Source organism: Ptychodera flava, chromosome 7 (genome assembly GCF_041260155.1).
Source record: "Ptychodera flava strain L36383 chromosome 7, AS_Pfla_20210202, whole genome shotgun sequence".
Lineage (NCBI taxonomy): Eukaryota > Metazoa > Hemichordata > Enteropneusta > Ptychoderidae > Ptychodera > Ptychodera flava.
This window is the reverse complement of record NC_091934.1, coordinates 36,097,056-36,123,871: the sequence shown is the minus strand read 5'-3', so window position 1 is coordinate 36,123,871 and position 26,816 is coordinate 36,097,056. Positions and strand designations below refer to the sequence as shown.

General features: G+C 38.3%; 1 protein-coding gene across 1 annotated transcript; it reads left to right on the top strand.

Moving 5' to 3' along the window:
• The first annotated feature begins 17,046 nt into the window (after positions 1-17,046).
• On the top strand, positions 17,047-22,440 carry LOC139136469 (E3 ubiquitin-protein ligase TRIM33-like). Its single transcript, XM_070704194.1, has 3 exons — positions 17,047-18,522; positions 21,136-21,264; positions 22,177-22,440. The coding sequence occupies exons 1-3, from the start codon at positions 17,281-17,283 to the stop codon at positions 22,438-22,440; spliced, it is 1,635 nt and encodes a 544-aa protein (XP_070560295.1). The 5' UTR covers positions 17,047-17,280.
• Positions 22,441-26,816: the final 4,376 nt, after the last annotated feature.

The window sequence follows — 26,816 nt, the reverse complement described above, 5'->3', positions numbered from 1 at the left end:
CGGTTCCTCCGGAGGCACATATTAAGTTTGCAAGATCTTCAAAACGACTTCTCATGTTGCCATAGTCCGTTCTTTCGAGTCCCCCTTTTTCAGCTTTATCTATAAGTTCTGGTTGAAGTATAATGTACACAACTGACATGAGCCATAGACAAGTAACTTCAAAGTCCGGTGTTACAGAACCGTAGGGTTTCATAATGTCAAGTGCTCGTAGGTCAAACGAAGCATTATAAGCACACACAGATTCACAAGCGTTAAGAAGTTGTGTAGGTTCTTTAGTGAGACTCGAGGTTGTTCTAGTTGTTCTTGACCAGGTGGGAAGTACGCTTTTTCAAGTTCCTCCTCCTTGAAACCGTCTATTAAAAATCCCTGGCTGCCGCCGCTCCATGCAATTCCAAAGTCAAAAGCTCGTGGATATTCTACTGGTCCGACTGTCTCGGTATCAATTGTTGGATTAAGTATATTCTTGAGAACGAGGGGGGTAAGAGCGTTCCGAATTACCAAACATGGAAGTCTGTAGTCGTGGCAAATTTCTAAGAAAGTCTGTTTGAACTTATTGTGAATCTCTTCTAGTTCTTCTAAGGCGGCTATTTCGTACGACCTGGCTCGAGTCAACACATTCCGCCTGCAATAATCCCAAGGCATATCTTTGAATATGATAATGAAACTGGGTAAATGGTCAAATGCTCTAGAAACAATCTTTTTTTCTTCCCACTCCGTGGAAACGCCCCGGATTCGAGAAAAAGTTAGATGTTGAATTATGGAAGAGTCACAAATAATGTAGTGTTCTGAAGGGAGGGGGGAGGTTTCCTCCTCCCTCCTCCTCCCAGCCTGACATTGTAAACTAAGCGTATGTTCTATAAACTGTTTCTGAAAATCGGCAATCGAAACGTGGCGCCCATTATAAAAGTCGGCAATGTTGCTGGAAAACTAGTGTCAAATTCTGGTACGTGATACACCTCCGGTCCTCCGCCAAATTTACTGCATCGTAACTCTTACCACTTCCAGTTGGTCCATTTATGAATATGTATGACATTTTTGGGATACTATATCATAGAAATTTTTTTTAAATTTTTTTTTATTAAGATATATACGATAAGACAATGACAATCCTTTCTATTTCAGATGCAATAAAAATACTTGAAACCGGAGAAAACATCAAAATTGATGATGGAGGCAAATTAGTATTTGGTGAATATGTAGATCCTTTCATATACGTAGACAGTGAGCTAGAAGTAGTTTTCAACATCGGACCTAAATATGGTTCGGGAGGAGATCCTGCTACATGCGATGGGGTGTGTGTCCGTTGGCAACCGAGTCTTCAAAAGTTTACTGATTTAATAATATTCCGTACCCTAGGTGAAAGTTTCGATGCAAGCACTGCTAAAAGTTATGCTGCAAGCCTAGCCGCTCACTCCAAGAATAATTCCTGCAGATTTTACAATCCATCTAAAGTGTATCAGAAGCGAGGGAGCGAGGGGCCTCAGCCGGGCATGAGGTATTTTAAATTTCAGTTTAAAAGAGGGAGAGGGAGAGGGGCTCACGATTTCGCTACATGTATTGATATGGTTCAAGAAATTGACTGCGGTTTTAAAACAGTGAGTCCGTTACTACCAGTCCGAGAAAATCCTGCTATTGTACCTCGTAATATCAGGAAAGGTAGTAAGATAGAATTCTTAGCATTTAAACCGCGCTTAAGTAGAGTGCTCTTTCTTTCACTGTTGAGAGATTAATATTTTGTGCTGCGCCTAATAAACCAGAAATTCAAGATGCGGAAGAAATAGTCGACTTAGAAAGATTAGGTGAGATATATAAACAAATAAATGCTGACAAAAATATTATAGTGGATTTTGATGACCTATCATAGAATAATATTTTTTCATTTTAAAAATTTTTAGGATAGTATATATCATAAAGATGGCCAGTTTACATACAGCATTCAAGGGAGCAGTTTTACGAAAAGAATTTCCTGAAGTCAAGCGAGTCAAGGATATCGGGGAACTGGTGGATATTGAAGGTATGGTTAAAGGGGCCCGAAAGATGTACTCTGTTTATACCGAAATGGAAGTCAAATTATCGGATCCGAAAACTGGTAATACACAACCGCGTTCATTGTATGTTAAATTAAATGATACATACACAAAAGATGTAAGAGGATCGGGATCGGATGTGGGGCAACAATTAATAGATCGCTACGATCGTATGCTTGATACAATTGAAAATGTTGAGGGTTCTGGTCTCGTTCTCGAGGAGATACTTAATTTTGAAGTAATTCTAGTAGAAGTTTTACTCGGGGCTGGCGCAGTCCAACTTCCCAGATGGTTAAAAAATAAGCATTGTGTGAGCGATCTGGTGCTACCTTCGGGCAGCGAGAACTGTTTTCAATACGCCATCGTAGCAAGTTTAAAGTTGGCCGACCCCGAGTTTCGTGAAAAGAAATGTGGTCAGGTAAGGAGAAAATGGAATACGTACGCCCCATTTATGGCTGACTACTGTTGGGAAGGTATTCCCACGCCCACGCCCGCCGATCTGACTGTATTCAGGCGCTTCGAGCAGCAAAATCCAGGCATCAAACTTCAAGTATTTCAGATCTACGAAAATGATCCCGCTCCCCCGTCCGACATAACTGTGTTATATAGTAGCGGAGCCGAAGGTGAAGCCCGTTCCGAAGGTGATAGGAATCAAATAGCAAATATCTTACTGATAGTTGGCGAAGACGGCGGCCGTTCTCACTTCGTACCAATTACTGCGGAAAATCGCCTTCGTAATTCTCGTACTAATCGAAAGAATGAGCGCAGACGGAAGTGTATTTGTATGGTTTGTAAAAGAGGTTTTAAGTCAACAGAAGAATTAGAAAAACATCAGGTATACTGTGGAACAGACACTGCCCAGCCAGATTTTCCTAAGGAAGTGTGTCAATTTGAAGGACATCGGAAGAAGGTTCCTTCTCCCTACGTCGTCTATGCAGATACTGAGGCAATTATTGAGAAGGGGACCGGCCGGCACATTCCAATTTGTCTTTCGTATGTTATGGTGGAACGGGGGTGGGGACCTTCGGAACGAGGCCCGGGCCGACCCACTGTTTATGGTAAAAGAACATTCACAGGTCTCTCCTGTGTTACAGACTTTTCTAAAGGATATGAAAGAACGGGCCGAGTATTATTCTAAATCGTATTATTGGAAAATAATACCGATGAGGGATCCTTCTAATTACCGGCGCGACGGATGTGATCCAGTCTGTATTGCATGTGGAGAGCCGGCAGGATACCGAGTAGTGAAGGAGGAGGCGACCTTCTATTGCGAAGGATGCCGGCCGTCGAGAACCATTCCTATCTACTTTCACAACCTCAAGGGATACGATGGTTCTTTTATTTTGAAAGAATTACATGAAATCGTTACCGAAGGAGATGATGGGGGTTCCGGACCAGAGCCCTAAAATCATAGCTAAGACGAGCAATGGAGGAATTATGGGTCTCTCGAAAACATTTATTTTTCACGCCTCAATTGTTGTTGCCGAGGGAAGAGGGAGATAAGAGACGTTTCTTTTCTATAAAGTTTATGGACAGTGCTCAGTTGATGATGGGGTCATTGGCGAAGTTGGCAAAAACTGTGCGGAGACCCACGGGTGGACGGCGGCGCCACTTTCGTACCCGGACATTCAAAGGGCGAAAGGTTTCTTCCCCTACGAATATTTAGACTCGGTTGACAGACTGGAGAGGAGCAGCTCCCGGAGAGGGGGGAATTTTATAGCGAATTGACGGAAGAGGGGATTTCTGAGTCTGATTACGAACATGCATTAAGAGTATGGGACGAAGTTGGATGTAAGACGATTCGTGATTATATGGAATTCTATTGTGAGACGGATGTTCTCCTTCTTGCTAATATATTCGAAAATTTTCGCGACACATGTTTAGAAGCATATAAGTTAGATCCGGCCCATTACATGTCAGCGCCTGGCTTGACATGGGATGCTATGTTACTTTACACGGGTAATAAGTTTAAACTCATTCAAGATGCTGAGCAGATGAAGTTCGTACAGAGGGGAATTCGAGGCGGTATCAGCCAGTGTAATATTCATTATTTACAGACAAATCATCCAGCTTACGCTGGCCCCGCCGGCGGGAATTACGATCCAGAGAAGCCGGTGACCGAAATAAAATATCTCGATGCAAACAATCTCTACGGCTGGGCAATGAGTCAGGCAATGCCTACGGGCGGACTTCATTGGATGACGATGGAAGAGTGGGAGGAATGGGCCGCCGAGGGGGAGCGGGGGGCGGAGCGGAGCGTGGGGACCTGGCGCCACCTTTCCACCAAGTTTTCTAGAAGTAGACTTAGAATACCCAGCCGAATTACATGAAGAACACAGCGATTTGCCATTAGCACCGCATCACTATGAATTTCGAGGCAGGGCGGTCGACTGATTACAAGTGTGATGGATAGAGAGTCCTATGTCTTACACTACAAGTTGCTGGAATTCTATCTTCGGATGGGAATGAGATTGAAAAAGATTTATTGGGTGCTTGCTTTCGATGAAGCTCCATGTCTCGCGAAATATATTGACTTTAACACTAAAATGAGGGCAAAGGGGAGGACAGATTTTCGAAAAGAATTTCTATAAGCTGATGAATAATGCAATGTTCGGTAAGACAATAGAAGATGTTCGAAAGTACAGAGACTTTAAATTTGTTCCGACTGGAACGGCACGGATAGTGGACGTAAAAAGATTCAGAAGTATAATCCAAAGATGAAACATATAACTTTCATAACTTCCGAAGAGGATGGCGATTCCTGCGACAGTGCCCTACTGGAACTGAAAACGGATGAGCATAGATATGTAAAACCAGTTTTCATCGGCGCCGCAGTACTGGAACTTTCTAAGCTGCTTATGTATGAGACGCATTACAATTACTTTCGGGCCCAGTTCCCTGGAATACGATTAGCCTACATGGATACTGATAGTTTTGTTTACAGTGTACCAATACCCTCCCCGGACCCGGACGTAACTTTCAATGATATAGTTCGGGAAGATGTGGAAAAGAATGGTGAGAAGTCTATATATGATACTAGTGGGATGAGTGGACCCATGGTGGCCCCCAACTTTCCGAAGATTAATAAAAAAGTGATAGGTAAATTTAAAGATGAGTTGAATGGTGAACCTATTCTTGATTTTGTCGGCATACGCTCGAAAGTGTATGCTTTTCGAACTCCAACTTCGGAGACGAAAAAAAATAAGGGGTGAAAGATGTTTGTGTTAGAAAACATTTAAACTTTGAAGATTATAAAGATCTATTTGAAACTGGGAAGAAGCCCGAGCCGGCACAATTTGTACAGTTTGTACGGAAAAAGGCTGGAGAAATCCGTAGTGAAAAGCGTAGTAAAATCATGATGGCGCCAAATGATATCAAACGTGTGCAGCTATATAATCCAGACACGGGCGAATGGTTGGCAGAAACATGGCCGATAGGACGGACGACGGGTCATGGTTACGGTTTAAAATTGTAAAGACATTAATCTACTATTTTCAATAGAGACTAGGGCATCACTGATAACATAAATGTGGGCAAATATATTATCATTGTGAGCGTCATCGCCACCCCACGCGGTATCTTTCTTCAGGATCTCAAGTTGAATTCCGTCCTTTGTGTTCATTACTTTTAAACCATTTCCATGAAACTCAATATCTTTAAAACTACGCAGATCGATAAACAGACAGAATTTATTCTTCAAATAATCGGCCTCATCTATATCAATTTCACACCAATCTTTATCTTCAGCAAAATACCGTCGCACCTCTCGCCAAAATTGTCTTGGTATCATCTTCTGAGCGTACACTTTATTTGCAATGCCTTCGATTGATACAGACACAGATTCAATGGAGGGGTTAAAGAAAAGTTCACTGTTCAGTTCTGACTGATTCTGATTTTTAGTGAAGAGTATAGCGATACCTCTAATGCTACGTCGTGGTACATTTATATTTTCATTGATAACCGTGTCCGATTCTTTGAATGGGATTGTTCTAAAATAATGTATATGCTCGTAAAGGTAACTTTTTCCACCGTTGTAATAACCAGCAGTTGACCTCGCGAGATCGAGGTCAGAAATTGTCTCGTATTCCATTTGAATGTTTTTTAATTTATAATTGGTTGTAATAAACTGATTACTGACAAGTAATTGGGGGGCGGGTGCCAACGTAATTTCCCATTCAATATGACTCCCTAACGCTTTTGGATATGCAACTCCATGGCCTGTTATGAGGGGATGAGTGAGACGAATAGCATATTTTGTTTTATATGTGTCGAAAAGTAAATTATCGCCCACGACGGCAGCATCTGCATCGGTCGCACCGCTTCTTAATTTTCTTAGATTTTCGTTCTGAATTCCGTACAGTGTCATGTTCGTTCTCTCTCCTTTTTATGTTTGAAGAGATCACGATAGCATTCAATAAGTTATATTTACTCAAATCGGAAAGTGTCTGCCCCTCGAATGTGAGTTTCATTCGCTCCACCAAATTTTTGCAACATTTTGTACTACACGGGTAGTTCCACCTCCCGTTACTTCGAGATCAAAAACCAGGTCGAAAGTATCTGGAACTAAGAGTACTCCGCTTTCTAACTTCGGACATCGTATGATAAGTGTCTGGCCTGGATCTGCCTCACTTGGATTATGAGCAATCACATGATGAGTTCTTTCTGACTTCGTTCCATTCGGTATTCGGTTGGTGAAAGTCGGTGATAATGTTCTATCGTACCCCATTTTCGTGTAATGTATATAGTAGAAGAAAAAAAATTACAGTTAAAAAGAAAATAAATCACATCTTACATTTCACTTCGTGTATATAATGACTTAGAAGAAAAAATCACATCTTTACATAAATATTTCCGTCTGCTTGAAAGATAAATCGATTACCTGTGTCGCGAATCAATCGAAGAACCCAATATTCTTGGAGATGATGAGCCTCCTGGTCATCCTCAGTATCCTGGAATACAGCTATGAATTCTAGTCGCTTAAAGAAGTTAGTCTTTTGACATTCCTTCACGAAAGCTAAAATGTTATGATATAGATTATCATCTTTGAGTCGGACACCTGGATTTGCTCGAAGTATATGTCGATTTACCCGCCGAAGTTTGCACCATTCCAATTCGACGGAGAAACCAAACAGGTCTTTATTTTTAGAAAGAAACTTTGCAATATTCTTTTCACCAAACATGTCGATGCCGTAGGGGTGTCATATATTAATACATAATTTTATTTATAATGACTAATGTTAAACCAGTTAAAAATATCCATAGCTGTTCTCCAACAAATCCGACAACCGATCCTGCTGTTTTTAATAGAAAACTGACGAGGGAACCGATTAGACCGGGTATTGCAGCAGCACTTTTTGCGGCCAAGGTTTTTAACCATTCGCCAAATTGCTTTACAATTTCTTTCGCTTTTGTATATACTTTGGGCGGACCTGAACCACCTGTGTTTGCTTCAGTTCCTGCTCTCCTCCCCCTGCTCCCGCTCCTCCTTTAGTCACAGCCAGGGCAATTGTTGATATTGTCATTCCAAGGGCAGTCAGTATTGCAGCAATTGTAATACCATTTCGTTTAAATAACTCTGTCAGCTTCAGTCTCAGTGATAATTCTGGATCGGAAATTACATCACGAAGAGACCTAGTCGACGCCAGTCTTTCACGTGCCCCACTGATCATATCATGTTGTACTTCAATTCGATTATTAATTTTAGCTAGTCTTGTTCTGAGTTCAGGTGTAAGTTCTGTCTGCTCTGACATAATTTTATCTCTTTCACTGTAAAGCTCATTAAGACGCATATTTGCCATCTTTAATTCATCAACAAAAGCTCTGTAGTCAGGGTTTAGATTGTTCCATTGGTCGATTTTATTTTCAAAAGCTTGTATTTTGTGTGCATTACCAGAAGCATCTTTCCGTAACTCTGTCAGTTCATCTCTGTATACACCCATGTCTTCTGGCGTCATCTTCTCAGCCGGTATTTTATCAGCTATCACATCTTTAGAATGCGATGTATGACTCACATTTTCGGGCTCTGCTCTTTCGACTCCACTCCATCCGTATACTTTATTTATAAATTCAGAACCTCCTGCCCTCTTTTTTAATGTAGATTTCTCTAAAAATCTACTTCTTTTATCTGTTGTAACTCTGATTTCTTTATAATAAAGTTCACCACCTTCAATCTTAGAATTTAAAATAAATTCGTTTCGTGCATCCGTATTAGTAATCTTATATTTGTTTAAGAGTCGTTCAGCCTCTTGCTTTGTAAGTTCTACTCTATGTCTAGTCGAAGGATCCACCTGCGGGCTATCGCGTGAGCCAGCCTGGGAAGGACCGGCTTCTGCAAAGGTATCATCATCATAGGAAAAAGTTGTTTCAGCAGTAGCATCATCATCGTCATTTACATTTGCATCATCGAAATCCTGGAGTGCTATATTTTCTTCTCCTCCTTCTGCCATATTGTATTTCTATATTACTACAATTATTTTTATAATCCCCTTACATATACAGTAAAAATGCACATCTCAGTTGTTGAAAGCGTTGAACAATTGGCTGATTACATAGAAAGAACAAGTGCTGCATATCGACGAAGTTACAAATTAATGGGTCGAATTGATATGGCTCTCAATATTACTAAGGGAATTCTTGTAAGCTCTGCTGTAATAGCGGCAATTCCGACAGTTCCGGTACTGTTAGCCTTAACTCCTATACCAGGTGTTGTTATTGATGTGATACAAGGGAAAACTGGTGTAGCAAAGAGACGAGAGAAATATAAACATTATTATGTTCAATATAAACAGCTGCTTACACAAATACAAGAAAAAGGCGCAACCCTTCGGAACGAGGAGGCTCCGGGGTCAGAACTTATTCAGGACATATTTCATCAGGCGCTAGAAATTCAAAAACAAGAAGGATTTAGTCCACCTCTGGAAAGATATTTAAGACATTATGGATTGAATGGATATGAAATTTAGTTCGCACCGATAGGAACTTCGTGTTCAACATCAGCTAGACTCCGCGACCGGCCGGCCGGACTGACAACACAGGTAAAAAAAAAGCTCCTTTATATAGGCTAGTTTGATGGTGATGACTCACACGGAATTTCCCGTACACCTTCGGAACGTGTATAAACATGCTCAGCAGGGAATTTCCCCGCTTAGTTCAGGACAATGCACTGCTGCGCGTGCGTGAGTTCGTATATAGGTCAGGGTCACACTTTAGTTACATGGATGGTTAATTTTTCCTTCGCTTCATGTAGATAAATGAATAAAATGGGGTGTAAAATTCTTACTTCATCCCAGTTGTCCACGTTTACTTTACTACTGGGACTCAAAACAAAACTGTGTCTGATTGATGTAAGATATGTGTTGGGTTGTCAATTTTAAACTATAACGTTATGCATTGTTCAAAGCTTTCACATAGACTAGTGAATCAACATTATAAATGAAATCCAAAAACCAATTTTTGTACACACATGGAATTTTTACCTGCCACTTCAAGCAAAGTACATTTACATGAATAATCACTGATTTATAAATGTACAGATATAGCTTGGTGATAATGGGAAAAATGTTAATAGTTTGCTCTTTAGACTCCCATGTATTATGATTGGATATTTTTGGACGAAGCACTATATTGGTCACATTTTGCCTTCTCATACTTGCGTGTGTTAATTTTCATGACCCTCCAAAAATGTTTGCTCAAAAAATTGAACCCAACTGTAATATTTCTGCCCCGTCCCTTGAGGATTTCAAAATTATAGCAAGTCAGAAGGGGAAATTTGAACGTATTGTTAAAAAAAATCTGAAAATTACTTTTGGATCCTCTTGCTCCCTCCTCCTTCCAGAGGTGTTTGTTAATGCAGCCTAAGCAATATGATGAAAATATTATGGGTGTATGAATTATACTTGACATTTGTTATCAACTGAGCCTCCCACCAATCCATTATCTGTTATCTTGGGCATTACATGTTTAAATATCTCTTTAAATATGCGCTTGAATGTTGAATGTATACTATTAGTTAAATATTGATAGCCCTCTGACAGAATGTCGATAGCAGGTTCACGTAAATATGGACAGGCCAAAATACATACAAGTACTTCCTCCGACGATATTTTTAAACCATTGATATATCAGGCATATCTTATTTTACCAACATCTTAATATCGTTAATATCAATATAACATCGTTAATAATAATATAATATAATATCGTTAATACATTTATATCGTTAAGATCTTAATATCGTTGTGGTGAATGTTTCAATAGCTTTATTTTAGTCTGTCCATGCATCTGTCAATGTTTTCATCACTGTCAACATATCTGGCACGGATGACTTGAAAGCCTTCATACGAGTAGAACTATTGGCTACACTCGTAACCTCTGAGAAAGGAGAGACACTTAACCTGACGATTGAAAACCAACCCAATGAATGCTAGTCATCGGTACACTCCCCCACAACATCATGTGAGATGCACGAATTTTTGGAATCTATTGAGTCGAAATGCAAGCCAGATATGTATCCTATAGAATGAGACAGAGTTGAAAATGGCCTGAATTCTCAACGACGCATCGTTTCTCGAGGGCTTTACATGTGGCACGGCCGAGGATATCAACCAAGGTCGGTTCGATGATTGACCTATCGATCTTCCCCCAATGTGGTAGAAATTTGTGAAATCACGACGCAGCATAAAATGTGAAGAACATTTTCGCAGTAAAGAGAAATGTAGCCAAAGGAAGGCAACTTCTAACATTGCATTTAGCTTTGTGAGTGGTACAAACGTGGCACTCGTTAGGGACGGGTCAGTTTCTATGGACGGGGAGGCGGCGATAAATTATTTCTTTAGGACATCAAAAAGTGGCTGTCAATTGTAGTATAGGAATTTATAATTTTAGATTTTAAAGTTGTAAATACAGTCTTTTAATTGAGCTGTGAACGTGTTTCACACTTTTTGTGAATAACCTGATACTCAGAACTGTTATACATAATTTATGTCAACCACTCATATACAAAAGAGAAAGGTGGTCAATCAAAAACTTCAGTGGCTGATGAGACTGTTACAAGCCAATACGTCCGGTTATTATGAATTTCTTCATTTGTGGATAAAGCTGAGTATCCAAGGGAAAGGAGATGTATCTTCACACAATTTTTCATGAGTTTTATTCTGGATATTAACGACAAAAATACCCAGACTAAACTGCGTCAACATAGCATACATATGTGTAATATGTACATCAAAACAGGTCAAATAATAAAGTATCTGTTAAAGTGAATAATTGCCAATATATGAATTTTGTCTGAAAGTGAAAGTTCACTTTTTGCCAATGCATATGCAGGTTACATCAACAAGCTTAACCATGGCATTGCTATGTCTCTTGAATATTTTCACTATCATGGTGAACTTTGACCTTGTTAATTGTGGATTGTAACTTGGGATTAACTTTGCTGATAGTATGGCCACTGTAAAACTGAAGATTTTGGCTACAGAGGGTTGTAAATGAGAGTTTACGATTGACACCCTGTGTTCAAGATTGCGATAATATTACCATGAATAACACCAGCACATATACAACTGTCAAGACAACTTATTTGTCATATCTACACAATAACCACAGAAAAAACTAGTGTTATTGTAACTTACCGACTATTGTCTGTTGACCAAAATATTTGTCTTGTATATAGTTTTCGTCTTATCACGGTGTCTTTTTAGGTTTACGAAAAGCAGTGCAGCTGATTTCAATTCCCCAAAATACACTGTCTGCATGGAATACAAGAGCCGTTTTGCTAGTCATTTAGCCATATGAGTGGCCTTAGACTTCTTACTCTCTCAGTAATATTACCACTTCAAAGCAACATGGGAGCTCCGACGTGCTATCAGCGAAGTTAATCACCAAACTGTTTACAATGTCATCAAATGACTGGTTGTTTTGCTAGTCATTTCGCCATATGAGGGGCCTCAGACTTCTAACTCTCCCAGTAATATTACCACTTCAAAGCACAGGTGAATGCACTTTAGATGATTTTGGTCAAACGTATTCATGGTGCGAAAGATGAAAGCTGGTCATTGTCAAGTGTTAATAGAATAAAAATAAAACATTTCATTTTATTGTTACATTTTTTCAAGCATTATTTGCATCCATGTTGAAAAGTATGAAGGCGTAATCTGCACCAGATAGGTTTATAGTGTCCGTTATCTTTTACTGACCAAGAATGTAGATCTTAACAAAAGATCGACAGATGAACATTCTTAAATGGGGCAAATTTAGAAAATTCATCAGAATGATATAAGGATATGGGTAAAATTGGATATACTTGATATATCCCTGGATTTAAAAAAATCGTCGGATGGGCGTTTTAAAATGTGCGTATTCAGAAAGGGTGGAACGGTATTCAGATCAAGGTACTTATATGTATCTGGGTCTGTCAATATTTACGTGAACCTGCTGTCAACACACTGTCAGAGGGCAATCAATTTTAACTATACATTCAACTCGATGTATTGATACAAAATTTTCATATCAAATGAAGAAGTAACACTGTGCTTAAGGTATAACAAAATAAAAAAAATAACATTTCCCTGCAGTATGACGGTTGACAAGTTGAAAACTAGCCCAGTAGACACTATTATGAGCATACTCTAATAAACTGCCACATACCATTCTAGCAGTACAAATATAATGAAAAACAGGTCAAATGTTACAGATATTGTAGCTTCAATCAAAATAATACAAACAGAGATTTTGACAGCTTATGGATAGGTGAGAGACGTGGCCGATAGCAAATAACCCTGCTGCTGCGCAGAGCTAAAGGTACACTTCCACTTTGCCGGACGCGCTGCAGACCACTATGTAAAATATAAGGGGAGGACCATTTGATATCCTGGGGGTCTAGAAGATTTTCGGAAAAAAAGATTACCAGCAAATGTCAATGAAATAAAAATCAGCCAGAGAAGGCTAGACAAAAAAGATGACGCACTCAGGTGAAAGGGGAAACAATTCATCAAAAGTTACTTTCTGGAACATATTATTTTTATTTTCAGGGCGCCCTTTGAATGCAAACTCTAGGCCGCATCAGATATACTATGTTTCTTTGGCCAAATGGACGGAGGGACAGAGATTACATTTAGAGTATCACATGCCCTTCCTATGGCTGGATGGCCAGTAAATGTAGTAACTTTTTGCTTGTATAACTTATTGTTCGGTTTGTTAGCTTGTTTCTTCCCCCTGAAGTTTTACATTTCAAAGTAAGTTGCGATGTAAACATAAGATTATCACATCTGTGTTTGTTGAATACTATATTGTGGTCCTTTACATTATGAATAATAAACGCGAATTCTATATTTAGGCACTTGCATGATACAAAAAATGGGGAATCTTCAGCAAGCACACACGACAGAGAAACAGTGATTGTTTGTCACATGCTTGTTTTGCAAATACATTTTGTTCCAATTGTTACCCTTGTCAACCGAAAATCATTCAAGAAGCTGTATTGGCTAGCTTTAATGAGAATGAGGATGTGGCATTTTAAGGCCACCTATCCAACCAAATATGAAGGGTATAGCACTAGTGGTTACACATTTAGAGGCCTTTTGTGAAATCGAGGTCAAAGTCATCTTTGTCACGTGACCTTTTAGCAAAATAATTTGGTTTCATACTTATCTCTGTGTACCAAAAGTCAGACCTCTAGCATTATTCGGAAGCACAGAATTACATATGTGCATAATTAATTAGGTACATGATCTGGCATCATAGGGTAGCCTAACAAACCCAATATGAAGGGTAAAGCACTTGTGGCTACTGATTTATAGGCTAATTTGTGAAATAGAGGTAAAAGGTCATCCTGGCCACCTGACATTTGTCAAAAACGTTACTTCCATACCTCTCAATATGTACCAAAAATCAGACCTCTAACTGTTTTTGCTAGCCCAGAATTAGATATGCATAAATTTTAATGAGACACAGGATGTGGCACCATAAGGTCTACTGTTCTACCAATATGAAGGCCATTGTGGTTACCGATTTATAGGCATATAAGTATATTTAAGGTCAAAGGTTATCAAGATCACGTGACATTTTGTCAACAAAATATGCTTCCATATTTATCCATGCGTACCGAAAATCAGACCTCTACTCTATTGATTAGCCCGTAATTAGATATGTACATAATTAATGAGGGCCGGGCCATGCCGAATCAAAGGTCAGGGGCATCCACAAAATTTTGGCGTACCATTAGTCCATACCTGTCATTGTTCAATAGACACTAGCCATCTTGGACTCTTAAGTAGGCTGGAATAAGGTTTGACTGTAGCTTAGAGGAAGAGTATAAGGCACGGTGGTTTCAATCGAGTTCGAACTCACAACGTACCGTACTCAGTTACCTAGCGAAGAAGCCAAAGGTCATGAAAATATCTAAAATACAATATTTAAAATCTTCTTCTCAAAATCGATATGGGATACAACTTCTACAAATCTCTTTTACAGAATTTCAATTGATCAGTTTCTTTGCCAATGAGTGCAATTTTAATTTTTAAATCCAAAATGGCTTACAGGTCATTTGACCCATTGTTATGATCATGTCATCAAAAAGTTACTGGTGATGCATTTATCCAATGTGCCAAATTGTATGCAATTTGGTGCAAATATATTGAAATATAGTTGTAGTAAAACATAAAGGTAGGTCAAAGGTCATTCAAGGTCACTCAAAATTGGGGGTTGGTTCTGAAAAGGAACGAGACCTGTAGCCCCTATAGTTGCTGAGATATATTGATTTAGCATAATTAATGAGGTACAAAAAATATCCTTGACCGCGGGTATGAAAGGAACGCAGCTAGCATACGGAAATCCAACCCTGATCTAATACCAAAACGTGTGTATTAATGATACTAATACTTCATAATATTTCATAAGGGGTGGACCATTTGATATCCTGTGGGGCTTGGAAGATTGGGGGGGGGGGGAAAGATGCCAGGTGGAGTTGCTCGAAAAAAAATCTGGCTTTAAGTGGCTGATGGAAAAACAATTATGGACCATTGCGACTCGGAAAAAAAAAATCTTGGCAATTGTTCGATGCACACTGCAGCATCAATAAAAATCAAGAAGTAGCTCTGGAGTTTTATAAAGCATAAACCATTTCAAGCTTGAGGAACAATAACTTAGAATTTATTAAACGAGGAACTGAAATAAATACACAAACAAAAACACTGAAAAATTGTCAAAAGTTACAACTACTATCACTGTAGCTTTCAGCAACTGAAAACAAGAACTCGTCTGCAGTGGTCTCATTGAGGAAGATTTTCACACTATTTCAGACGGCTTTTCTCTCAGTCATCTCCTTTATATTCTAAATCACTGAATATGAACAATTGTACAGTATACATGACCTTCTGATTAGAGGAAGTATGCTGAAATTGAAATTGCTCACCAGTGTTTTCCAGAAATGTGTAAATCTGAATGTATGGATTTTGTCAAAATACCACAAGAAGAGAGACAGCCTGCCATGAACTGGGTCAAGTGGACTCAGTCAGTCAAGTGGACTGTTCAACTTGCTAATATCACTCAAACCAGGACACTTGTCAGACAATGACATATTTTTTTCAAGCACAAGTAAATGCCATAAATGTACATGATTTTACAAATATATACTTAGCAGTGTTCTCCCTGAATAAGGTAACAGGGGCGTGGCGCCCTCTTGTAAATTCCGAGCGCCCCCTTGCCAGAAATGAAAAAGATTTATTTTTTTGAAAAATAAAACAATAAAATGTACGAGATAAAAAGTTGACGGTGATTTACAAGCAAAATGCAAGCGTGAGCGTCGATCCTGCAGGCTGCAAACGTAATTCGATCTAGCAAATCTCGCTGTCATCCGAGATCATTATATACTAAGGCCCATGTGCAACTCATATCGATGGCAGCCATATTTGCATGGCTCAGGCCTTATGTTATCCACGGTCCCTCCACCGTGCATTAGGTAACCGACTTAGCTGAGTAAACATGCCAAGGAGCTTGAGGGTAACCAAGGACAGCAGAGTACACTGAAGTTTTTTAGGAGGTTAGAATTTCGCTTGTGTATTCCTTCCCAAAGCAAAACGACCTATTTTTAGGCTTGGCCGGACGTGTATCAGGATGAGAATACGTGAGTGTTATGGTGATAATTTTGACATCGATGAATAAATGTTTCGTTTTCAAAAAATGTAATCTTCATTGAAATCAGTGAACTGGAATAAAAGTTATCGAACACTGTCTCAGATCTCTTTTCCTTTGAGTTTTTTATACGAAAAAAAATCGGAAAAAATACTCCCCAAGTGCCATCAAATAACACCATTTTAATCTCTGTTTTTCAAAAGCTCCAACGGCAGGAGGGGGACACCCCCCTCCTGACCTCTCCCCCCCCCCGCGACCGCTTGCGCGGTCGCTTGTGGTTATTCGCACCACATTTTCACTCTCTTGTCAAAATATCCTGGGGAGAACACTGTTATACATGTAGGATACCATCATCTCTTCTGATGACACCAGTGATGTTCTCAGAAAAGTTTTCACTGTAAGTTTGTTAATGCTTAATGTAGAACTCAGTAATCAGGTTGTTTGATTTGTATTTTCAGTGTGTTACCCATGGTATAAATAAGATCTATAAACTGATATTTTTGTAAAGTGAATCAAAAATGTACATGTATTTACATATCTTTATTTAGTTTCTTGAATATAGTCTGTGTGCGATAGAACAGCATCTTGTTACTGGGTGTGAAAAACCAAGCAAACAAACATTGCACCGAAATTTGGTAAAAAAAAAAAAATCTCGAAGAAGGAAAGTGAAAAAAAAAGTTGCCAGCATAATTCATGGTGAAGCAGGTGGGGAAAAAAATAATGGCTCTCCACCAATCTTCCAAGGCCCCCCCCCCCGACAGGATATCAAATGGTCCACCCCTAATTCATAATTCCTCAATTAATATCATATAGGCTATTCAGTCCCAGTTCGTGGATAGCCTCGTTTTAGTCTGGGTGCAGAGGTCACAGACTATTGATTGCATTACGGAAGCGGCCTGCCCAGAAACCGAACAAAGTGCACCTTTGAAACTCTGGTATATTTTTTTTTAATTTTCAGTTACTGTGCCTGTGTCAACTGACAATATATCGTCAGCGTAAAGCTTTTGGTCATGCATAAACAAGTGACAGCGGAGTGTCAATAGCCACGCAGACACATATTTCGCCTGACATAGAAACCAGTTCCCAGCACTAGTTATGTGAGGCTCTTTATTTCGACTATCACAAAATGGCGTCGAGCGAGAGAGGGGTCGGTGGCCCCTCGTCGGAAAGAGGTAAGCTTAGTAAATGTGAATTTTGTTCAGGACATTTCCAGACACTGACACTTCTGACGTGCTATCATTCGTTGTGCGGAGACTGTCTTGAACTTGTCGGGCATCGCAACAAAGTGACTTGTCAAGTGTGTTTCAATGATGTGACTGTGCAGTCTTCAGGTGTAAGCACGAAACCGGTACCAGGAAGTCCTCAGGATCAGGCTGGCCATTCAAAAACAAAAAGAATGCGAAAAGAAGAAAGTTACCTATGCCAACGATGCCCGAGTCACGAGAGGCAGAATGCTGCAAAGGGGTGCATTGAGTGCGCCGAGTACATGTGTGAAACTTGCAGTCAAAACCACATTAGCATCGTGAGCAGAGAGCACCAACTTTTAGCGATCGCGGACTATGAATCCGAAAAACTAAACCCTTCAACAAACAAATTTCCCTCATATTGCACAAAACACACAGATAAGGTAGTTGACGTGTTCTGTCAAGATTGCAAGAAATGTGTGTGTGTTCAGTGTGCCCTGAGCGAACACCCAAACCCGAAGCACACGTACGTTTCCCTAGAAAAAGCCGCTGGCAAAGTGAAAGCAGATTTAAAACCGACCTTACAACAAATTGACAGTAAAAGAAAAGACACTTCACGAGCAAAGACCAACCACGTCAAAATACTGCGTGACCTAAAAAAGAATTTGAAAAGTGGGTTGAAAGTCATAGACCAGCATGCTAATGCCATCATTGAAAATGTGCGGGAGGCACAAAAGAAAGCGAAGGAAGAATATCAGAACGCTTTCTCAGAAAAGGATAAAATTCTGAGTAGCAGTATAAAACAGATATCGTCACTGGACAACCGTCTGGCCGATACAACTAAATCTGTTGAAATGAAGGTGAAGTTTGCGAGCGATACGCAATTATTGATGTCTGAAGATGCAATGGCGAACGGCATGCTCCAGCTTCTACAAGCTAAGGTGGACTTAGAACCACAAGTTACCAGCGCACTCTATTTCAACGTCACAGGCAGTCCTGATGTCGCTAAATTCGGCCACGTCCAAACTGTTGGCTTTAGCTCCGACACGACGGTCGTCCAGCATAGCAAATCCCTGGCTCCAGGTACTCTCTGCCTGCATGAAACCCTTGTTGATAATCCAGAGGGTGTGGTCAGCAGATCAGTCATTCTTGATTTAGGAAACCCTGGCCAGAGTTCATTTGAGGTAAGTTACAAGGTCAGAAGCTGTGTATTCCAGTGTGGATACACGTGAACCTCAATTTCCGATGTTCTCGTGTTGATTGATTAGTTTATTTACGAATATTAAACATAAGCGTGTGTTTCAACATTGCTAAACCATGAAAATACATGTTAGTTTGAAATGCGGCAATAAATAAAACATAAAATCTGAAAGGAAATCCAGAACAGCATGCAAACTCTGTCCGAACTAATACTCTGTCCTGAAAAATACAATCAGGTATGACTTTCTACAGTGATGCAATCATTGGGCCACCTTCTGGGTCTGGCACTCAAATTCCAACTCATAATACCGTTACTATCACGCCTAAAAAACAGAAAAAGAGAAAAAACTGTCGTGTATATGAACGAGGACATACGCAAAATATGCTGAGATTGAATTTTAGAAAGCGCCCTCTGTGTCAATAACTTAATGCAAAATTGCCATTTTTAGACGGAACGCCAATTTTTAGCTGGCAATTGGAAGTGCAGTGCAGTTACTATTGCAAAGATAATGATGGCACAAACGTTCCTTAATTTACACGATATGTTGTTATTACGGTAAAAATTGGCAATTTTTGTTCGACATTTTTACACATTAAACAGAAGATCCATACCTCCTATACCTGCAGGGTCTGACACACGTGTGTGACCTGTTTTCATCAGAGGGTAAAATGGGCATAGTGGTTGTACAAACGTATTATAGCGAGTAACGATGAATTCTATTTTATCCTTTACTATTTCTTATCATGAATCAATACAAATAAATCTTAATCCGGGCGCGACACCAAGGGTTAAGCCCTATATGATCTGACTTTTCAGATACATTGGTTATATTTAGATTTATTAATGCTCTAAGTTTGATGACTTTGACATATCATAATAAGAACATTTGCATATTAAATGCATCGTGTAAATTGGTCACATATCAAAAGCTGAATGCAATGAAATTGATCAGACTTTTGGGACACATTTATCACACTCGGTTTTAATTTTTCTTGAAATTTGGTTTGTATGACATGCTCACCATAAGCTTGTTACAACTGTAAGTTTTGCTTGTATGACATGCTCGCCATTAGCTTTTTTCAAATTTAATGACATATCATTTTGCTGTGTGTTAACCTGAATGAATTTGATAAGGTACACTGATTGTAAATTTCACAAAATAAAAATAAAGGAACATGTAATTCTAACTCTTTGGTAGTATGTATTTCAATTATTAACTAATGGGAGGAGAACACCATTAAAGAGACGAAGTCACTCGCTTTATATGAGCATTTTGCATGATTTTTGATTGACATAAAAGCTGTTTTCTCGTTTATTTTTACTTGAAACATGCTGAAATACTGGTCAACTCTACACAGCCTCCACTCTTCTTGCAGCCAAACAAGATTAAAAATACAATGAAACATTTCAGAGTCTCTATTGTAAAATCAACTTCAGTGCACAGTTCTCACCATGTATGGCTGAATGTAAAATGTTATATAAATGCAAGCTTTAATGATGAAACCCGGTATGTAAAAAATGCAAAAGAAAGCAAATTGCTGAAATAAGGTAACTACACAGGCTAAATTGGATTGAAACTTAGTATGCAGTTTCCGTTTGGTGACCTTCGTATGGCCAAATTAAAGGTGAATTTTGCATATGTGTATTGCGGGGGCAATTTCTCCAATTTTGGTGAAACAAAATTTTCTCTTCCTCTGAAAACACATGTCACATTAAAGGTGACCTCAGGTTTGTCCAAATTGTGGTGGAAATTTGGATATTTATAGTGCTTGGGCAATTTTTCCTATTTTAGTCGAATAATCTCTTTTGAAACTGCTTATCCGATGCTTTTAAATTTGATATGCAAGCTCATAAGGATACTCGTACTTAGCATAATTTGCATATTTGTTTGGGGGCATTTTCCCCTGTTTTGGTCAAAGTAATCTTCTTTTCTGAAACTGCTTGTCAGACTGCTTTGAAATTTGATATGAAGGTCCCTTGGGATGAAACCTGCAATATCGTTTTGGTGCATTTTTGTTGGTTTGGTAAACAAACCAAATATCTTATACTACGAATTTCCTAGTCCAATCGCATAAACATTAGAACTGCTGCACATTTCACCTCTGCAGTGGGTATGAATGCATGCTGAATGGTAGATGGGAATTTGTTAAAATGAAATTACCATAACCAAATATATGCAAATGAGCAGTAAAATCTTAAAATGGTAAAATTCAATAACTTCAGCTAAGATTGCTCTGGAAATCGGTATACATGTACCTTAGATAGACCTCATATATGCAAGTACCTTATGTATCATCTGTTCTGCACCCTTTGCCCAATCACTTTGAAACTCTTGTTTGGAGTAGGCAGGAATGTAAAAGCATAGAAAGCTAGTCATTCTCTTCTAAACATTTTAAACAATTTCATCTTCTCATTTTCCTCTTAATTTTTTCTGCCCAGTAGCAGCATATCTGATGGCTTTTAAATGTCCATAGGTTGAACAAGGTGAACTTTGTTCATTGCCAAATGATGATGAAATTAAAATACTAGTATGAAAGTGTACTGTATTATAATCTTAACTTCTCCATATTGATAACTTTCTTACCAAAATATAAAGATGAAACAAAGGAAAGCTCCTGGGAAGGAATATGAGACTTCCAATGATGAAAAAGCAATTGAGTCTGCAACACAACAACCAGGAAAGGACTTTGAGATGGCTCATCATAGATCCACAGGGATGCCAAAGGTAAGAGGTATAAAGAGTGCTAGCACATTAAAATATAACTTTACTTGGCACAAATGCAACTCCACGTTATTGGATAAAATCACTGTTTTTGAACATTATTAAAAACAAATGACCATTGTGTCACAAAGCCACATTAACAAATGTTCTGGAGTTGAATTAAAATCTTAGGGGTGAGATCAGGGTAAGGTCAGCCAGGTTACCGCAGTGATATCAACATCCAAAAATATTTCTTCTTAAAAGTGCACAATTTTAGGTCAATGAATATTCTCAATTTATAGCAATTCTTTGGTTGATTTGCATAACGAAACAATGCTCATCGTTACACATTGCACGAACGAATATCATTCTTGAGGAAATTAAGCATTGTAGACTCTGTGCCTATTCTTCCATCTGACAGGTGATCTAATAATGTATTACTCTTTCAATTTTAGTAGGACATGAATAAAAGAAATTTATTTTGTGACAGATATTTACCACTAACAGCAAATCTTTTCATATCATGAAATAAATATTTTGACACATATATTACGGAAAGTGGGGTCCATAATGTTTTCAAAAACATAATGCGGACTTGATACCTGTCATTCTTGGATATGGGCCACCGGATGACATGTCTTTACAATTGTGCAAGTTTGCAGAACTTTTATTCAGCTATTTAAAAAATCCAAACGATTTAGCAAAATTTAGCAGTGATGGTAATGGTATTGTGAAAGCGCTCCCCACTAGTGCGAATGTGAAGTTAGACATCCAAACAATAGGTGTTAGTACCTATACGCCAAGATAGAAACGTTCCCGAATGGTCTCAATTATCCAAGTATAAAAGAGACTTGATTCAATTCATCCAAAGCTGCTCAATTTATTAAGCATATTAATCTATGCAAATTGATTAATGTAATATAATTACTCCTTCAGAAAAAGCGAGTCTATAAAAAACAACCAAAGAATCCTGTATCAACAGAAGAGATTCCTGATGCTGCCAGTATGATGGAGATGTTTCAGGCGATGTTACAACAGCAAACAACTAGTACACCAAAGAAAAGAGGCGAAAGAGAGGCCTCAGCTACCGTCACAACTGGACAAGCAGATGAACAGTGTTCTGTATATAAAGAGTCCGCTGATACCGGAGAATCAACAGAGCCTGTAAAGGTAAGGGATATCAAGAACACACACAACTGACTAACTAAAACCGCATACAATGTGATCTTAGCTTAAGTTCCTGCAAAGCCAGGGTTGGTGATATTCTTATTGTGCAAACTGGTGAAGAACAGAAAAACAAGATTTAATCACACTCATGCTCATTCTCAATATTAGTTTGCATCAGTTAAGAGGCTCCAAAACTTCTACCTCATTAAGTATATCCATCAAACAAATTCATTAATCTAATATTTGTGTAATTTTAATTCCTACGAAAAAGAGAGTACACAGAAAACGACTGAAGAATCCCGTGGTATTGGAACAGATACCTATTGAAGCTGCCAGTATAACGCAGATGTTTCAAGCAATGTCACAACAGCAAACAACAAGCACACCAAAGAAAAGAAGGAAAAGAAAGGCAACAGCTACAGTCACAACTCGACAAGCAGATGAACAGTATTCTGGAAATAAAGAGTCTGCTGATACCAGAGAATCAACAGAGCCTGTAAAGGTAAGGGACATGAAGAATACATACAACTGACTAATTAAAACCACAAACAGTGTAATCTTACCTTATTGTTCTTGAAAACACAGGGTTGGTGTTGTTCCTGTTGTGCACTATGGTGAACACACCAGCAGGAAAACTGACAATGCCGTTCAAAGATCCACAAAGCTGACATAAAGTGAGATGGTATGAAGAGCGCTTGCACAATAAATACGACTTTGACAACATTGTAACCTGCGTGTTTTGATGAAATCTCTACTTTTGTATCAAAGGGCAAAAATACCATGGCAACCACAGACACTTGTGATTACGCAAATTAACAAGACAAAAATATTTAAGTTTAATTCAGAACTTGGAGCTTGGGCGATAAGCTTAGGCTATAACAATAATATCAATATTTAATGATAATATTTCCACCAATAAATTATTCATCTTTTCATACTCATTGTATACCTTCTAAATATGGCAGGATACTAGAAAAATAATTACGACCTTATACGAGATATGTTTCCCTGACCTCACTTTTATATATACCACTGAGCGATCATTTAAATACTTAAAAGTCCGGTTTGCTAACAATGTTCTGCTGAACATAATTTATACTTAGCTAGAACTATATGTCTATCATTCGAAGATATGGAACACAGCATGCCAGCATAGTTAATACATACATTTAGAGGTTATAAATGGCAAGCGAAGGTATTTGGTTGCGGATATAAGACCTCTGGGGTGAAAATTAGCATATTTGGCTGGAAATAATTACCGAGCGAAGCGAGCGTGCTGTTCCGATAATCCGACCTATGCTATTTTTTACCTGCCAACCCAAGACCTTTTTAGAGCTACGTAATTGTGAAAGTAAAATCAAAGAAAGAAAACTCCGCAAAATGACACTTTCATTATCTCGCGTTTGATTTTTGCTTGAACGAGGATGTCTTTTATGTTTTTATCCCTTTCTATGCTATGATAGGTTTTTCTGGAAATGTTGTGGCCAGTGTTTGATCGCCCTGAACCCCTGAAAAATGTGTATTTAAAAAATAAAAATATTTTGGAAACAAAACTCCCTGCCTACCTACCTACCCTATTTTTGAAAAGCATGTTATCGGAAAAGCACTATTTATTTTATTGCCGTACAAGAATTATATATGTTTTGTGTGATATGGAACACAGCTCACCAGCATAGTTAATAATATATACATTATAGCACCCAATATGACGTTAAACTGGTCCAATAATCGTTTTCATTCAAGGTAATACATTACCACCCCATAAGTCTTCATTGCTCTACAGCCAAATGGCAAATCATAACAATGGACATCAAGCAAGTATTTGCAATGACAATATAATTATTCAGTTTATGGCATGATTTCCAAAAAAAGCATATGTACTCTTTAAATGCCCGTGTAAAACAGTGTTTATTGTCAGTGCAGAATGTACTGAAGTCCTAGTGACATGTGACATCACAGGCTAAGGGTTGCCGTTAGCTGCTGCATTATACTTTAGAATAGATGATAATTACTCATGCATCACTCTATATTAGTTTGCATCAATTAAGAGGCTACAAGACTTCTACCCCTTAAGTATAGCCATAAAACAAATTGATTAACCTAACTTTGTTTAATTTTTATTTCTAAGAAAAAGAGAGTCTATAAAAAACAATTGAAGAATCCTGTAGCAACGGAACAGACACCTATTGAAGCTGCCAGTATAACGCAGATGGTTCAGGCGATGTCACAACAGCAAACAACAAGCACACCAAAGAAAAGCAAAATAAAAAGAACGAAAAGAAAGGCATCAGCTACAGTCACAACTGGACAAGCAGATGAACAGTATTCTGGAAATAAAGAGTCTGCTGATACCGGAGAATCAACAGAGCCTGTAAAGGTAAGGGGCATGAAGAAAACACACAATTAACTAATTTAAACCACATACAATGTAATCTTACCTTATTGTTCTAGCAAACACAGGGTTGGTGTTGTTTCTGTTGTGCACCAAGTGAACAAAAATTGGCATTGCCGTTCAAAGAGTGCTTGTACATTAAATGCGACTTTGACATCATTGTAATCCGCGTGTTTTGATGAAATGCCTGTTTTTTACGAACGACAAAAGAAAAATACCATGGTAAACATTGCCACTCGTCATTACGCACATCGACAGGACAGAAATATTTGAATTTTATTCAGCGCTTGGAGCTCAGGTCAGATAAGATTATAGCAACAATATCAATATTTAATGATAATATTTAATCTTCTATTATTGCTTTAGAGAAAGAGAGTCCATAAAAAGCAACTGAAGAATCCTGTTGCGACCGAACAGATTCGTATTGCTACCAGTATGATGCAGATGTGTCAGGCGATCTTACAACAGCAAACTACAAGCACACCAAAGAAAAGAGGCAAAAGAAAAGCCAAAGCTACAGCTGGACAAGCAGATGATCAAGATTCTGTAAATAGAGAGTCTGCCAATACTGTTGAAAAATCAACAAAGACTGTAAAGGTAAGGGACATCAAGCACACACTCAACTACGTCTGACTTGGGATGGCTTTATTTATATATAATGTACTAATGCAAAGAAATGTAGAACAAATTTTCACACTTTTGGTCATAACATCTTCTCTAAAACCACTCATTTGATAACTTATAAATCTTATTTATCAAACTATATTAGTTCTAGTAAAACATTTTCAAATTTGGTTCCTGCTTCTGACAATTGGCAAAGACAATATACATTATAGTAAAGTACCAGAGTCTTATTATTAAAAGGGTCCGTTGGCGGGACAAATACTGTAACGTTTAGCCTTGCATATTCTGAGGATTTTGTTCAACGTGCATAAAGTGTAATTTTGGACTATAATTCAGTTATCAACAATAACATATGACATTGCACACACACACACACACCTGCTGTGTGTAATGCATTCTAGACATGATTTTAGTCAATTACAAACTATCACAGTTAGACAGATTTGAAAGAACTTGTAAGTATATAAATCTTACAGTCATAATAGAACTTTAGGATACTGCTCGGCTGTTAGCAGGTACAGGTGAGACCTACATCAGTACTGATAAATATAAGAGCACAGTGTCATTGACGTTATTTTTTAAGGTTTGTTATGGATGACCTTTTACTGATTTGTCTATAATGATCATCATGTAATGTGTAAATCTTTGAACTATTTTTAATGGTATGCTCTAGATTTCATCGGTGAAAGGGTTTATCTGGTAGATTTCAAATTTGGTCAGCAAGTTCTTCATGTTTGATTCTCAAATGCTGTCCTTTTATATAAAACTGAAGCTAAACGTTTTAAAATGCACTTCATGTTTGAATTTACACTTTCACTTGTGTTTAGCTCATTTGTTCACACACATGAACATATTTTTCTGTCTGTCTGTATATCTGCCTACATGTCTTGCCTCTGCCTGATATCTTGAGAACATGCTTTCTGAGCAAAGCTAAATCTAGTACAAACATTCTGTAAAGTAGTGACAAGAAATGTGTAGGATTTGGTTTGTGCGGGTAACATAATGGACGCTAATCTGCATAATTAAATATCCAGAAGCCAGATATCATCAAATTGACTGCATTAGATCGGAAGAACCTTCTTACAGACATACGATCCTTCAACGGATGACAGTTTTGAAGGTCATATAGCAATAGTACAATATTACTTTCTCACAGGAATATATAGGTGCATCTAGAAGGACTTATTAATCGACCAAAAGATTATGAAATTTGTTGATAATTCAAAGATATAATAGTTTCACATGCAGCAGTGTCATGTCAGCTGGTTGCTAATTTGCATATCTATTGATATTTTAGTTGAAGATCTATATCTATGGCGACCACACCTATTTGATATTACTTGGTACAGTTATACTTCATATCAAAATAGGAGTGAAATGGACGACATAGTGC

Coding starts and splice junctions, on each gene's coding strand:
- LOC139136469 (XM_070704194.1), top strand. CDS start 17,281: ATGGCGTCGAGCGAGAGAGGGGTCGGTGGCCCCTCGTCGGAAAGAGGT. Junction 18,523..21,135: donor CTGGCCAGAGTTCATTTGAG/GTAAGTTACAAG, acceptor CAAAATATAAAG/ATGAAACAAAGGAAAGCTCC. Junction 21,265..22,176: donor GATCCACAGGGATGCCAAAG/GTAAGAGGTATA, acceptor TTACTCCTTCAG/AAAAAGCGAGTCTATAAAAA.